The sequence below is a fragment of the Eleutherodactylus coqui genome, chromosome 8 (genome assembly GCF_035609145.1).
Source record: "Eleutherodactylus coqui strain aEleCoq1 chromosome 8, aEleCoq1.hap1, whole genome shotgun sequence".
NCBI lineage: Eukaryota > Metazoa > Chordata > Amphibia > Anura > Eleutherodactylidae > Eleutherodactylus > Eleutherodactylus coqui.
Genome location: NC_089844.1, coordinates 206,589,490 through 206,604,998, shown reverse-complemented (window position 1 = coordinate 206,604,998; position 15,509 = coordinate 206,589,490). Strand labels below are relative to the sequence as shown.

At 45.7% G+C, this 15,509-nt stretch overlaps 1 protein-coding gene across 4 annotated transcripts in view; it reads left to right on the top strand.

The window, feature by feature from the left end:
* The window catches only part of MYO1B (myosin IB), a 216,795-nt gene that overhangs the window by 65,164 nt on the left and 136,122 nt on the right, over nucleotides 1-15,509 (top strand). For all 4 annotated transcript variants that reach the window (XM_066577259.1, XM_066577258.1, XM_066577257.1 and 1 more), the window contains one exon: nucleotides 13,875-13,969. In XM_066577259.1, the coding sequence (XP_066433356.1) occupies nucleotides 13,875-13,969 (95 nt within the window). The remainder of the gene's footprint in view (nucleotides 1-13,874; nucleotides 13,970-15,509) is intronic.

Genomic DNA, 15,509 nt, shown 5'->3' with positions numbered 1-15,509 from the left:
CTACAAGAGGTGACAGCAGAAAGCGTGGAGTTGTTACCACCCATGTAGGAGAAAAGACTTGCGCCCACCTGCGTTCCTCGGACGCGCGGCGTATCTCTGATGATGTGGGACTGCCGGCCATGTTCCTGCTGATTTCGTGCAGCACAAACCGTATAATCTGCATCTGCGGTCCGATGGACTGCCTAATTCTCCCGGTTACACGCCGGGCCGCAGGGTGCTTTGCTTGCAGTCCACTGGCGGGGGCACAGGTAAAGCCTCTTTCAGACGCTTGCATTTTAACCCTGTGTTTCGTGGACCGTAGTACGGAGCTGATATAAGTCCATCAGATTGCAGCAGACCGTCCCGGAGTGTCTGCCCTCTGTGTACACGACCTCCGGGCGGGCTGTTACAACCATCCTTACTAGTGAACACCCCGCTCCGCCTCCATTCACAGTGAACAGGCGGTCGTCCATAAGTGAGCGGCTGCCTGTTTACACACGCCGCAGGATCGCAATCTCACAGAAGCTCTGCGAGGCGTTTGTGGTAAAGTAAAGCATTTGCAGGTAAAGCGTGCGCCGGCAAGTACCATGTTGGGCAGATATCATGCTCGTCCGTGTGAACGTAGCCTAAGCTATTCCAGCAGAGTTCCCCATGTGTGGCCCGTGTGGGGCTGGGGTACATAGGGCCACCTTCCATGTATACAGTTACAAGTCACGTTCAGCTTTACTAAGTTAAACCGTTGGCGATATCCTGGAGCGCAGGTTCTCTTCCACGTTACTCAGATATTTCATACACAAATATATGTCACGGATACGGTAACAGAACCAAGCCTAATACATAGATACAATATAGAACCAAGCTTATTACATAGATACAATATAGAACCAAGCTTATTACATAGATACAATATAGAACCAAGCTTATTACACAGATACAATATAGAACCAAGCCTGTTACATAGATACAATATAGAACCAAGCCTGTTACATAGATACAATATAGAACCAAGCCTATTACATAGATACAATATAGAACCAAGCTTATTACATAGATACAATATAGAACCAAGCTTATTACATAGATACAATATAGAACCGAGCTTATTACATAAATACAATATAAAACCAAGCCTATTACATAGATACAATATACAACCAAGCCTATTACATAGATACAATATAGAACCGAGCCTATTACATAGATACAATATAGAACCTAGCCTATTACATGGATACAATATAGAACCGAGCCTATTACATAGATACAATATAAAACCAAGCCTATTACATGGATACAATATAGAACCTAGCCTATTACATGGATACAATATAGAACCAAGCTTATTACATAGATACAATATACAACCAAGCTTATTACATAGATACAATATAGAACCAAGCTTATTCCATAGATACAATATAGAACCAAGCTTATTACATAGATACAATATAGAACCAAGCTTATTACATAGATACAATATAGAACCAAGCTTATTACATAGATACAATATAGAACCAAGCCTATTACATAGATACAATATACAACCAAGCTTATTACATAGATACAATATAGAACCAAGCTTATTACATAGATACAATATAGAACCAAGCTTATTACACAGATACAATATAGAACCAAGCTTATTACATAGATACAATATAGAACCAAGCCTATTACATAGATACAATATAGAACCAAGCCTATTACATAGATACAATATAGAACCAAGCCTATTACATAGATACAATATAGAACCAAGCCTATTACATAGATACAATATAGAACCAAGCCTATTACATAGATACAATATAGAACCAAGCCTATTACATAGATACAATATAGAACCAAGCCTATTACATAGATACAATATAGAACCAAGCCTATTACATAGATACAATATAGAACCAAGCTTATTACATACATACAATATAGAACCAAGCTTATTACATAGATACAATATAGAACCAAGCTTATTACATAGATACAATATAGAACCAAGCTTATTACATAGATACTATATAGAACCAAGCCTATGACATAGATACAATATAGAACCAAGCTTATTACATAGATACAATATAGAACCAAGCTTATTACACAGATGCAATATAGAACCAAGCTTATTACACAGATACAATATAGAACCGAGCCTATTACATAGATACAATATAGAACCGAGCCTATTACATAGATACAATATAGAACCGAGCCTATTACATAGATACAATATAGAACCGAGCCTATTACATAGATACAATATAGAACCGAGTTTATTACACATATGCAATATAGAACAAAGCTTATTACACAGATGCAATATAGAACCAAGCTTATTACACAGATACAATATAGAACCGAGCCTATTACATAGATACAATATAGAACCGAGCCTATTACATAGATACAATATAGAACCGAGCCTATTACATAGATTCAATATAGAACCGAGCCTATTACATAGATACAATATAGAACCGAGCCTATTACATAGATACAATATAGAACCGAGCCTATTACATAGATACAATATAGAACCGAGCCTATTACATAGATACAATATAGAACCGAGCCTATTAAACAGATACAATATAGAACCGAGCCTATTACATAGATACAATATAGAACCGAGCCTATTACATAGATACAATATAGAACCGAGCCTATTACATAGATACAATATAGAACCGAGCCTATTACACAGATACAATATAGAACCGAGCCTATTACACAGATACAATATAGAACTGAGCTTATTACACAGATACAATATAGAACCGAGCCTATTACATAGATACAATATAGAACCGAGCTTATTACATAGATACAATATAGAACCGAGCTTATTACATAGATACAATATAGAACCGAGCCTATTACATAGATACAATATAGAACCGAGCTTATTACATAGATACAGTATAGAACCGAGCCTATTACATAGATACAATATAGAACCGAGCCTATTACATAGATACAATATAGAACCGAGCCTATTACACAGATACAATATAGAACCGAGCCTATTACACAGATACAATATAGAACCGAGCCTATTACATAGATACAATATAGAACCGAGCTTATTACATAGATACAATATAGAACCGAGCTTATTACATAGATACAATATAGAACCAAGCTTATTACACAGATACAATATAGAACCGAGCCTATTACATAGATACAATATAGAACCGAGCTTATTACATAGATACAATATAGAACCGAGCTTATTACATAGATACAATATAGAACCGAGCTTATTACATAGATACAATATAGAACTGAGCTTATTACACAGATACAATATAGAACCGAGCCTATTACATAGATACAATATAGAACCGAGCTTATTACATAGATACAATATAGAACCGAGCTTATTACATAGATACAATATAGAACCGAGCCTATTACATAGATACAATATAGAACCGAGCTTATTACATAGATACAGTATAGAACCGAGCCTATTACATAGATACAATATAGAACCGAGCCTATTACATAGATACAATATAGAACCGAGCCTATTACATAGATACAATATAGAACCGAGCTTATTACATAGATACAATATAGAACCGAGCCTATTACATAGATACAATATAGAACCGAGCTTATTACATAGATACAGTATAGAACCGAGCCTATTACATAGATACAATATAGAACCGAGCCTATTACATAGATACAATATAGAACCGAGCCTATTACATAGATACAATATAGAACCGAGCCTATTACATACATACAATATAGAACCGAGCCTGTTATATAGATACAATATAGAACCGAGCCTATTACATAGATACAATATAGAACCGAGCCTGTTATATAGATACAATATAGAACCGAGCCTGTTACATAGATACGGTACCAGAGCTGGGACTACTATATAGGTACGGTAACAGTTCCAGCTTACAGCATAGTTTACTACATCATTGTTGGTGATGACTGTGGGTTCTGCAGCTCAGGCGGCCTTTGTCAGGAGAAGATATATCCGCTACCAACACTGCATATAGGAGAAAAACCGGCCCCATCAATACCCGCATGTGCTCACCTGCAGGGGCATCCCTGTGCTCTGTAGCACGCCTTGTAAATCCTGACCCGCTCACACCGGCGTTGGCGCTCGTCGGGGACTTCCGTCTTGTTGCGTCTTTCCGTCTGTCTTCGGTTCTTTTTGGAAACTCATTGAAATCAGTTGGGAAACAAACAGATCCATTTGTTTCCATTGCAGTGGTTGCCGCCGGAGATGGCTGGGCCCGCGGGCTTGGCTACCTTCGGTGGTACATATATGTGACCACTGCCATCAATACTTCAGGATGTGCCTGGGGGGATTTCTCTGGATCGCTGAGGGTCCCAGCGGTCAGACCCCACCAATCAGCAACTTATCCCTTAGGCCTCATTCACACGACAACAAAGTTACCCACGCAAAAAATTGCGGCTAACTGCGTGAAAAATAGCGTGAATGGGTGATTTCCTGTAATTAAGCCATCAGCTTAATTAGCGGTGAAATTACCTATACCCACTATTGGGAGCTGCATGTTGCTTTAAAAAGGCACTGTTGCTGCTGGAGGAGAGAGAGAGGTGAAGGAAAGCCCTGGGGTGCTGGAGGGATATCCCCAGCAGCAGCAAGACCATGGTTTGCCTGCAGGGGTGAACAAAGGATTCCTCACCTGCTGGGAACATCTCGCCAGCCCTGCAGACATTAAAGGAAGCCCCACAGAGAAGGGGTTTCCTTCAGCTCGCCTATCTCCCCGCTATGGGGGAATTCTCCTCTAGCAGGGGGAGGGGAAAGGGCGGGGCTACATGGGTTCCCCTAGTGATTCCCCTATAGCAAGAAGAGGGAGAGGGCAGAGTTAGAGAGCGCTTCCCTCTAGCCCTGCTCTCGGGGAAGCCCTGTAGCCCCACCCACTCTATATCCCGGTACGGGGATTCCCTCATTCTTCCCTGCAGGGGAAGTCCTTCTCTGCAGTGCTGCTGCTGTTCAGGTTTCGGGGACAGTGGGAAGAGGGAAGAGGGAGAGCCCCGGGGAGTCTCCTCATCCCCACGGGGGCTAACAGGAGCTTACAGCGGGACATTGAAAACCTGCTTCTGTGTTTAGCAGCGCATCTCCCCCCTTGTTGCCCAGCTCTCATAGGAGTCTATGGAAACTCCTGTGCATCGCACACCACCGGTCGGTCGGGGCCTGTCCATTCACGCAGCAGAGCATTTCAGTCGCGCATCTCCTATCAGTTCAGGTGTGATTAGGTTTTCTTTCTTTTTTCACGCCTGAAGTTTTTTGTCCTAAGTGTTACCATAAGAATTCATTGGTTCTAATAGTCACCCTTTTTTACGCATGTCCGTTTTGTGCACATCGGTCCCCGTGTGAAGGAGGCGTCATTCTGTGGATGGGGAATACCTTACTGCAAGATCTTATAAATAAGGGAACCGCCCTCCCTTTTTCTGTGGGGTGCCGCTCCCCTCCCGGTCACAGATTGTAAATCGCCCCGATACATTTTTTTCATTCGCACTCCACGCCGCAATCTTTTAAAATAATTTCCCTGCTGATTATGTAAATCGGCTCCTGAAATGAAAACCAGCCCCGCCCATTGGCATAATGCACACCCACTCCATTGTTAGAGGACGGGGTCTGGGTAAAATGTAGAGCACATGCATAATAACTCTGTGATCCCTTCTACATACGACATGATGGGATCCCCATGAGGTGGCGCTCTAGAGAAACAGAATAACAATAGGGAGCATGCCTAAGCCGAAGAGGCTCATCCCCCGCAGCAGTCAGGGAGGTGTGCCGGCGCTGGACTCCCCCATGACCCGTCTCCCACAGATATGACTCTCCTCCTCATTTCTATACACACGGGAAAGGGTCAGCAAGGTATTAAACTTGTATTTGGGGTCTTCCTGGCTAACGAGGGGATATCCATACAGCCAGATCTAGCCATCCTTTTGATGGAATGCTCTAATTGTTGCTGACATCGTCGGAGTTTTTCCTTATCTGATACCAACATTTCATGGTATAAGAATGCGGTCCCATTAAGACGAGACCTCAGGTGTCCCCACACCCCTTCTGGGTGCTCTTATTGGGGAGAGACGATGCCCCCCTAGGTGTCTCCACAAACTTTTTGGGTTCTCTTCTTAAGCAGGCAGGGCACTCCTCCTGACCCACATCATAAGCCTCTCAGCAGCCAAACCAGAAACCTGCTGCACACCGATGAGGGGCGAAAACCCGAAACAGCCGTCTGTGGATGGAGTCTGGCTTAGTTACCTATTCACAAACATTGTTTTACAGACTTGTTAAAAAGTAGTACATTGATTTGAAGGAATGCTGCCATCCAATAGGTGGCGCTGCAGAGGTATTGTTCCATCTGCCTTATTTGCATAAATTACCCAGAGGAGCTTGCATGGCTGTAGAAGTCTCTTCTAGAAGAGGTGGGTCTTCTCACAGCCCTTCTGGGCACTCTCCTTGGGGAGTGACTATTCCTGCCCCCTGACACACTCGCCTATTAGGTGTATCCACACATTTTTTGGATGCTCTCCTTAAGGAGAGGCAACACCCCTCTTATGTTACAATATGCATATGTTGGACGAGTGAGTGGCATTCCCAACACATCCAGGTTGTATGGTTTGCTGTGCTGGGATGTACACAGCGCTGTGCCTGTATAGTAACACATGGAAGGACGTTCCTGCTTTCAGTACCCATCCGTGGGTGTTCACAGCAGCAGCTGGCGTCCTGGACCCGGGCATTGTCATTTGGACTAGTTAGTTTAATAGCCCTGGGATCTGAGAGCCCTATAATAAGCTGTAATTACAGGAAGGCCTGTGTAACGTGGCATTTGTGGCGGCAGGAATTCCGACTTTAGGAGGTTCTGTACTTTTACTTTTGAAATCCCAGACCTGTATATATTCACATGGTGCTGCAGGCAGTAACCGGCCCGGGGAACTGCTCTCAGACATGCCCATAATTACCTGTATGCACCCATGTACAGATTAAAAACTATCCTCGGGTCACCCCCCCCCCCCCGCCCCGCCCACACTACTTTTTAAGAATTTATTTTAAAAATATATATATTTTTTTAAAAACCACTTACTGTTGCCCTCATCCACTCCCGGCTGATTGGCCTCCCCTGCACCAGACTCTACCCTCTCCAATCCATCCTGAATGCGGCAGCCAGGCTCATCTTCCTGTCCAGCCGTTACTTGGATGCCTCTGCCCTGTGCCAGTTACTGCACTGGCTGCCCGTTAAATACAGAATACAATTCACACTCACCACCCTCATCCATAAAGCCCCCCACAGCGCAGCTCCTCCTTACATTGTATCCCTCATCCACAGCGCAGCTCCCCCCTATATTGTATCCCTCATCCACAGCGCAGCGCCCCCCTACATTGTATCCCTCATCCACAGCGCAGCGCCCCCCTACATTGTATCCCTCATCCACAGCGCAGCTCCCTCCTATATCGCCTCCCTCATCCACAGCGCAGCGCCCCCCTATATTGTATCCCTCATCCATAAAGCCTCCACAGCACCGCTCTGCCCTACAATTCTTCCCTCAGCTCAATTCACCACCCAGCCAATGCCCTCCACTCCACTAACAAAATCAGACTAAGCGCCCCTTTAGCCCGAAGCTCTCATTCCTGCCTCCAAGACTTCTCCAGAGCAGCACCTGTCCTCTGGAACGCGCTACCCCAAACTATCTGGGAAATCACTGACGCAATAAACGTCAGGCGTGCTTTAACCCATTCCCGCTGCAGGGCGTAAGTTTACGTCCTGGGAGCGGGGCACTTCCCGCAACAGGGCGTAAACTTACGTCCTGGAGATAGCGCTGGATCACATATGATCCAGCGCTATCCCGCAGCGGGAGCCGGCTGTCAGTCACAGCCGGCGTCTCGCTGCAGCAGCGGGGGGACATCGGAGATGCGCCCGCCACTTTTAACCCCTTCCCTGCCGCGATCTAAGTAGATCGCGGCAGGGGAAGAGTTCACAGCGGGAGCGCGGCTCCCTCTGTGTCTCCGGCCGGAACTCGCGATGTCATCGCGAGAGCCCGGCCTGTCACCATGGCAACAGGACGCCAGACACTGGCGTCCTGTATTGCCTATGACTGAGATCGCTGTATGAGCGATAAGGCATGGGAGAGCAGTAGCTCTGCCATGCCTTATGACAGCGATCATCAGGGCAGTGATTAAAGTCCCTCAGAGGGACACAAACAGTGTAAAAAAAAAAAAAGATTTAAAAAATGAATTAAAATAAATGTAAAAAAAAAGAGTAAAAAACCCATTTTTTATGCTTTTTCTCAGATTAGCATAAAAAAAGGTAAAAAAAAAATAAAACCCCACATATTTGGTATTGTCGCGTCCGTAACGATGCGTACAATAAGTTGCATATGCTTTTGACTGTGCACCGAAAAAAACGCTAAAAAAAAAGCTAAAAAACTGAGGCAAAATGCTCATTTTTAGCATTTTGCCTCACTAAAAACGCAATAAAAGTGATCAAAAAAGTCGTATGTACGCCAAAATGGTACCAATAAAATCTACAGCTTGTCTCGCAAAAAATAAGCCCTCATAGAGCACCGTACATCAAAAAATAAAAAAGTTACGTGACTTTGAATGCAGCAATTTAGAATAGAAAAAAGATTTCCAAAAAAAAGGGTTTTTATTGCAGAAAAGTGGGAAAACCTAAAAAAAATGTTAGAATTTTGGTATCGTTGTAACCGTACTGGTCTGCAGAAAAAATGGAAAGTCTCATTTATGATGCATGATTAACGGTGTAAAAAAAAAATAAAAAAATCTATGGCAGAATTGATGCGTTTTCTCTCTCTGCTATCATTAAAAAAAATAAAAAAATTTTACAATATAGTCTATGTACCCAAAATTGGCATCGATAAAAACTACAGTTCGCCACGCAAAAAACAAGCCCTTATACGGCCGCGTCCACGGAAAAATAAAAAAGTTATGGCTTTTGAAAAATGGAGATGGAAAAATACCAAAAAATCGCTTGGTCCTCAACGCCAAAATAGGCCATGTCATGAAGGGGTTAAAACCGCATCTCTTCAGGGAGGCATACCGTAAACCAAACCCCTCTGTATTCCCCTGATAACATGCTTCCTGACCTACTGACCGCACCTCTTCAGGGAGGCATACCGTAAACCAAACCCCTCTGTATTCCCCTGATAACATGCTTCCTGACCTACTGACTGCAATCCCTGCTAGCCACCATCATCCGCCCCCTACAGTCACACCGATTTTGACACTAGATGGATTAAGTCTGCCCATTGTATCCCACACTCTCCACCCTGCCATACTGGGCACATCTGCAGCCCCTTCACCTTCTGTATCCCCCTATTATCTGTAGTACGTAAGCTGGTTGGAGCAGGACCCTCACCCCTACTGTCTCCATCAGCTGATTACTACATGGAACCAGGGTTTTAGTATTTTAGTACTTTTGTCTTTCTGTATCCCCCGTCTTCTAAGCACTGTGCAATATGTTGGCGCTATACAAGTAAATATGATTATTACTATATTTTACCTTCTTCTGACTGGTAAAACGTTCTGTTTCCATCAGGGCGGCTGAGCGCTTGTTTTTGGCTGTGGGACCTGTGGTTTCTATTGGTACCATTATGGAGTATGTACAACTTTGTGGTCGCTTAATATAAAAAATGTTGCCGGGAGACGAGGCGAATAGGAGCAATTGTGGCATTGTATGTACGTGTGGTTAGCTTCTATGACACGTTTGTCACGTGTCCTGTATCCCCATGATCCCTCTGCTAACTAGAAGCCGAGCTCTCGCTGTAGTGGCCGGGATCAGAAAGACTCTGATCCCTGTCTCTTAACTCCTCAGATGCCACGGTCAATAGCAACCACGGCACCAAGGTGGTTAGTCAAAGGGAGGAGCTCCCTCTGTCCCCACTTGCCCCCCACAAATACAATCATGGAATGATGATGGGTAACCATGGTAGACAGCGCCTGAGGAAGGGCCCCCCGGGCATGCCACAACTGTACGACTATTAGATGAGGCTTCAGCACCGCCCAATAGAGTGCTTTGCAGTTTTAGACCCGCATGGAATAATTCTTTGCTATACTGAGTAAACCAAAGATCACATCGTGGGTGTAAATAACGGAATGAATGGAGAGCGTGTGAGGAGCGTGTGACATAATGGATGTGACCGGCAGGAATCTGTGGAGCATCGGAGCCGCTGAAGTATCCACCCAGCCGGGAGAAGAGGAGCGAGCACGCGAGTGGTTGCGGACGGGCACGAGCACGCGAGTGGTTGCGGACGGGCACGAGCACGCGAGTGGTTACGGACGGGCACGAGCACGCGAGTGGTTGCGGACGGGCACGAGCACGCGAGTGGTTGCGGACGGGCACGAGCACGCGAGTGGTTGCGGACGGGCACGAGCACGCGAGGAGTGTGACCTAGTTGATTTTCACTACTTCCACAAGTAAATTGTAGATCCCCATTAGGATGAGCTCCATGCCTGGCAATGTCATCCAATGTGCTACTTGTGCAATGTATGCGGTCCTTGATCAGCCGATCGAGGGTGCAGACTGTTGTACAAGATGCGTGCACGTGGCACATTTAGAAGCCCAAATCCTGGATCTAAATGGGCAACTGGCAACACTGAGAGCCATTGGCATCATGGAAAGGAGTTTGGTGCTCACTGAGCAGGCACTCGCTGGGGTAGATGGTAGTATGATGGTGCAGGATAAGCAGGCATTTGCTGGGGTAGAGGCGGGGGTGGACAGTAGGTTGGAAGAGCAGGGGGAGCAAGCAAGAAGCTGGCTGCAAAGGCTAATAAAGTCTTGGGGTGCAGTAAAAGAGGTATAGGGGCGAAGGACGAGAACATTATCCTCCCACTATATAAGGCACTTGTCAGGCCTCACATGGAATACTGCGTACAGTTCTGGTCACCGGTGCTCAGGAAAGATGTTACAGTACTGAAGGGGGTTCAAAGAAGGGCAACTAAACTAATACATGGAATGACGGGACTGGAATACCCAGAGAGGCACCAAAACTGGAATTATTCACCCCGGAAAAAGACGGCTGAGGGGCGACCAAATAACTATGTATAAATCCATGAGGGGACGATACAAGGATCTCTGCCATGACCTGTTTATACCCAGGACCGTGACGGTAACAAGAGGGCATCCGCTACGTCTAGAAGAAAGCAGGTTTCATCAGCAACACAGAAGGGGGTTCTTTACTGTAAGAGCAGTGAGACTGTGGAACTCTCTGCCTGAGGACGTGGTGATGGCAGGATCCGCAGAGGAGTTTAAGAGGGACTAGATGTCTTTCTAGAGCGGAAGGATATTACAGGATATAGATATTAGGTGACCCGCGGGGTTGGTGATCCGGTCTTACAGTCAGGGAGGAACTATCAGAGGTTGATCCAGGGATTATTCTGACCGTTGGGAAGGAATTTCCCCCCAAATGGGCTAAATTGGCTTCTGCCTCTTGGTTTTTTGTTTTTTTTTTCTTTTTGCCTTCCTCTGGGGGGACAGGCTGAACTAGATGGGCATTGCCTGCATTCAGCCTAACATACTATGTTACTATGATGGTGAGGTTTATTGAAAATCTTATACAGTTTCTAATATATATATACATATATATAGTAGAAGTGGAGGTGCTTGAGTTTCATCCCATTGCTTCTAGTCTTTCCTTGTACAGATGAGAATAGGGCTGATCCCTCTGCACTGTGACAGCCCTTCAGATATTTGTAGGCAGCTATTAAGTCTCCTCTCAGCCTTCTCTTCTGCTAAACATTCCCCGATCCTTTAACCCCTTAATGACATGGCCTATTTTGGCATTGAGGACCAAGCGATTTTTTTGGTATTTTTCCATCTCCATTTTTCAAAAGCCATAACTTTTTTATTTTTCCGTGGACGCGGCCGTGTAAGGGCTTGTTTTTTGCGTGGCGATCTGTAGTTTTTATCGGTGCCACTTTTGGGTATATAGACAATATCGTAAATTTTTTTTTCTTTTTTTTTTTTAATGATAGCAGGGAGAGAAAACGCATCAATTCTGCCATAGATTTTTTTTTTTTTACAGCGTTAATCATGCAGCATAAATGACACACTAAATTTTTTCTGCGGGTCGGTACAGTTACGATACCAAAATTGTTATATTTTTTTTAGGTTTTTACACTTTTTTGCAATAAAACCCCCTTTTTTTTGGAAATCTTTTTTTTTTTCTCTATAGCTGCATTCAAAGTCATGTAACTTTTTTATTTTTCTATGTACGGAGCTCTTTAAGGGCTTATTTTTTGCGAGACGAGCTGTAGTTTTTATTGGTACCATTTTGGGAAATGTACGGCTTTTTTGATCACTTTTATTGCATTTTTTGTGAGGCAAAATGCTAAAAATTAGCATTTTGCCTGTTTTTTAGCGTTTTTTTTTACGCTTTTTGTCGTACAAAATAAAAAGCATGTTCAACTTTTTTTACACGTCGTTACGGACGCGTCAATATCCAATATGTGGGGTTTTAGTTTTTTTTCCCTTTTTTTATGCTAATATTAGAAAAAGCATAAAGAAGGGGTTTTTTTACTTTTTTTTTTTTACATTTTTCTTTTTTTTACACTTTTCTTTTCTTTTTTTTATACTGTTTGAGTCCCTCTGAGGGACTTACATCACTGCCCTGATGATCGCTGGTATAAGGCATGGCAGAGCTACTGCTCTGCCATGCCTTATCGCTTGTACAGCGTTTATAGGCACAGGCAATACAGGACGCCAGTGTCTGGCGTCCTGTTGCCATGGTGACAGGCCGGGCTCTCGCGATGACATCGCGAGAGCCGGCCGGAGACACACAGGGATCGCGATCCCTCTGTAAACTCTTTCCCTGCCGCAATCTACTTAGATCGCGGCAGGGAAGGGGTTAACAGCGGCGGGCACATCTCCGATGTCCCCCCGCTGTTGGAGCGGGACGCCGGCTGTGACTGACAGCCGGCTCCCGCTGCGGGATAGCGCGGGATCTTATGTGATTCCGTGCTATCTCCAGGACGTAACGGTACGTCCTGGAGCGGGAAGGGGTTAAAGGGGTTGTCCCGCGGCAGCAAGTGGGGTTCAGCACTTCTGTATGGCCATATTAATGCACTTTGTAATATACATCGTGCATTAAATATGAGCCATACAGAAGGTATACACTTACGTTCCCTGCGCTGGCGTCCCCGTCTCCATGGCTCCGTCTAACTTCAGCGTCTAATCGCCCGATTAGACTCGCTTGCGCAGAAGGGTCTTCTGCCTTCGGGTCTGTTCGGCAGCAGCAGCGTTCTGGCTCCGCCCCCTTCTACGCGTCACCGCGTAGCTCCGCCTCGTCACGTGTGCCGATTCCAGACAATTGCTCCATTCAATCTCTTCCTCACTGTGGGGGGTGCAGCAAGCCCACAGTTATGAGAAGAGAGGGGCATGGGACCTTTGTATTCAGGATTTGTGGGAGCATCAGCGAAGAACTCCTCCCATGATCAGACGTTTAGCACTTAGTAAAACTCCCTTTAACTAATGATGTTTTATTGCATACCCCTCCCCCACTGTAACCGGAATATAGCACCCCCGCCCCTCATATGTAATAGAGCTCCCCCCCCTCTTGTCATTGGTTTCAGAGTTCATCAGTCCTCCAGCTTGCAGTGTAGTACAGCACACTGCAAGTGTAGCGGAAAAAAAGGCTGAAAACTTGGAATAACCTGCAGATTGAAATGTATTTTATGTAAAAACATATGAAAGCTGTCAGTAAGAATGTCCGTCGCTTGGAGGTTTGAGGTGCTCTACAGCAGCCGTAACCATGTGTGCAGCCGGCCGTGCCCCCCACAGCGTGGGCTCCATAGATCCACTTCATGTTTCAGGACGCCACTTTGTATTTTTTCTTATGCCTTTGGTTTTCACAGTATTTCTGCTTCTATGTTGCAGTTATGCTATTTCTGATGAAGCATATCGTTCCTTAAGGGACCAGGAGAAGGATCAGTGCATTCTCATCACAGGCGAAAGTGGAGCTGGAAAAACAGGTACTGAAGCCTCCAATTCTTATAATATGACTGGTCTGAAGACCTTGGTGGGGCCTCTGACCCGGGTGCACTCTGGAATCGGCTGAGATGCTTCTGAAAACCCCGGAACCTCATCCCAAGTAGCACAATAAGAAACCCTAGCTAACCTGTCGGATGGTTAGCATGTAGCAGCAGGCTCGCACGGCGGCCATTGGCTGTTTACGGTCTTTAATAATATAGTCTTCTAAGTCTTTAACAGCGTAATCCCGTTTCTAGGAGATAAAGGTTAATCCTTGTATAATGAGAAGTTTTTCTACTTTCCATTATACTTTGGGTTTTAATTCCTTGCTATTTTCAAGATCTGTTTCCATCACTGAATTGGGAGCCTTCGGCCGCCTGCAGATGGGCGGGATTTCCCGCAGAATTTCCGCCCGTGGAAGCTGCCATAGGATTGCGTTAGTGACTTTGTCCGCACGAAAGCTCGCGTGGAAAACGAACCGCGGCATGCTCTGTTTCTGTGCGGGGCTCAGCAAGCCCCGCACAGAAATGTCACTCCCCGGCCGCCGGCTCCGCTCTGCACGTGCGTCGGCTGGGTGGCAGCCAGCACATCAGACCTGGAGCAGCGGGAGCAGGTGAGAGCCGTGCTGGTCCCTGCAGGGGCTCGGGTCCCGCTCCAAGAATTCTCGCAGCGGGATGCGACCCGGCCGTCTGCAGGCGGCCTTATTGCAAACGAAAGATGGAACCCCATGCAGACCGCATCTTGTCACATCTGGAAGCTTGCTACATTTGTTGCAGTGGATCACAGAGGCCAGCCTGGAGATACCGTGTAACGGTGTCAGCTGATATATGGCCTACTAGCACAGTGTATACAGAGAATATGGAGCAGCCCCGGGAGAGGATGCACGGACCTGGCTGGAATCAGTTGGAGAAGGATCCGGCATCCGTACAATCACCGCCTTATTGACATACTACAATTCCACCAGGAAGGACACACAATGGTGCGACCAACTGATGCGTTCCAAGCTGCCGCAGCATTTCTGGGCCATGGCAATGTGTCTCAATAAGGCTTCATTCATAGGGGCGCCACAACTGGTGTAGACGATCGGCAGCCATGACCAAGTCACTGCTGCACCTCCCGTTTTAACGCCCGTTCAGACGGCCGAGGCTACGGAGCATATACACCACAGCCCTAGGATACCATTGGCCAGGGGGTGGCAGCTTAGCTCTGCTAAACTCCCACCCCCTTCCCAGCTTACAACAAGGGGAGCGGGCGGGAGCTTAACAGAGCTAGTCCCTCGTCCTCTCCGCTCCAGCCTATGCGAGCTGACGACAAGGGGGAGTCGGGGGGACTTTAGCACACAAGACCCCCTTTTTTATTAGAATATGCAGGGAGAGAGCCCAGTCTGCTGATCTCATTGCAGGAAGCCATTTCGGACCCCTGAACTTCAGTAAGGGTATTTAAAGGGTTAACAGAAGCAATCAGCGGAAGTACTGATCTGAGCTGTTGTGGCCCGGAGCACCTACATAGTATGGAGCAAGATCGCCTCCCCACCCCCCACCA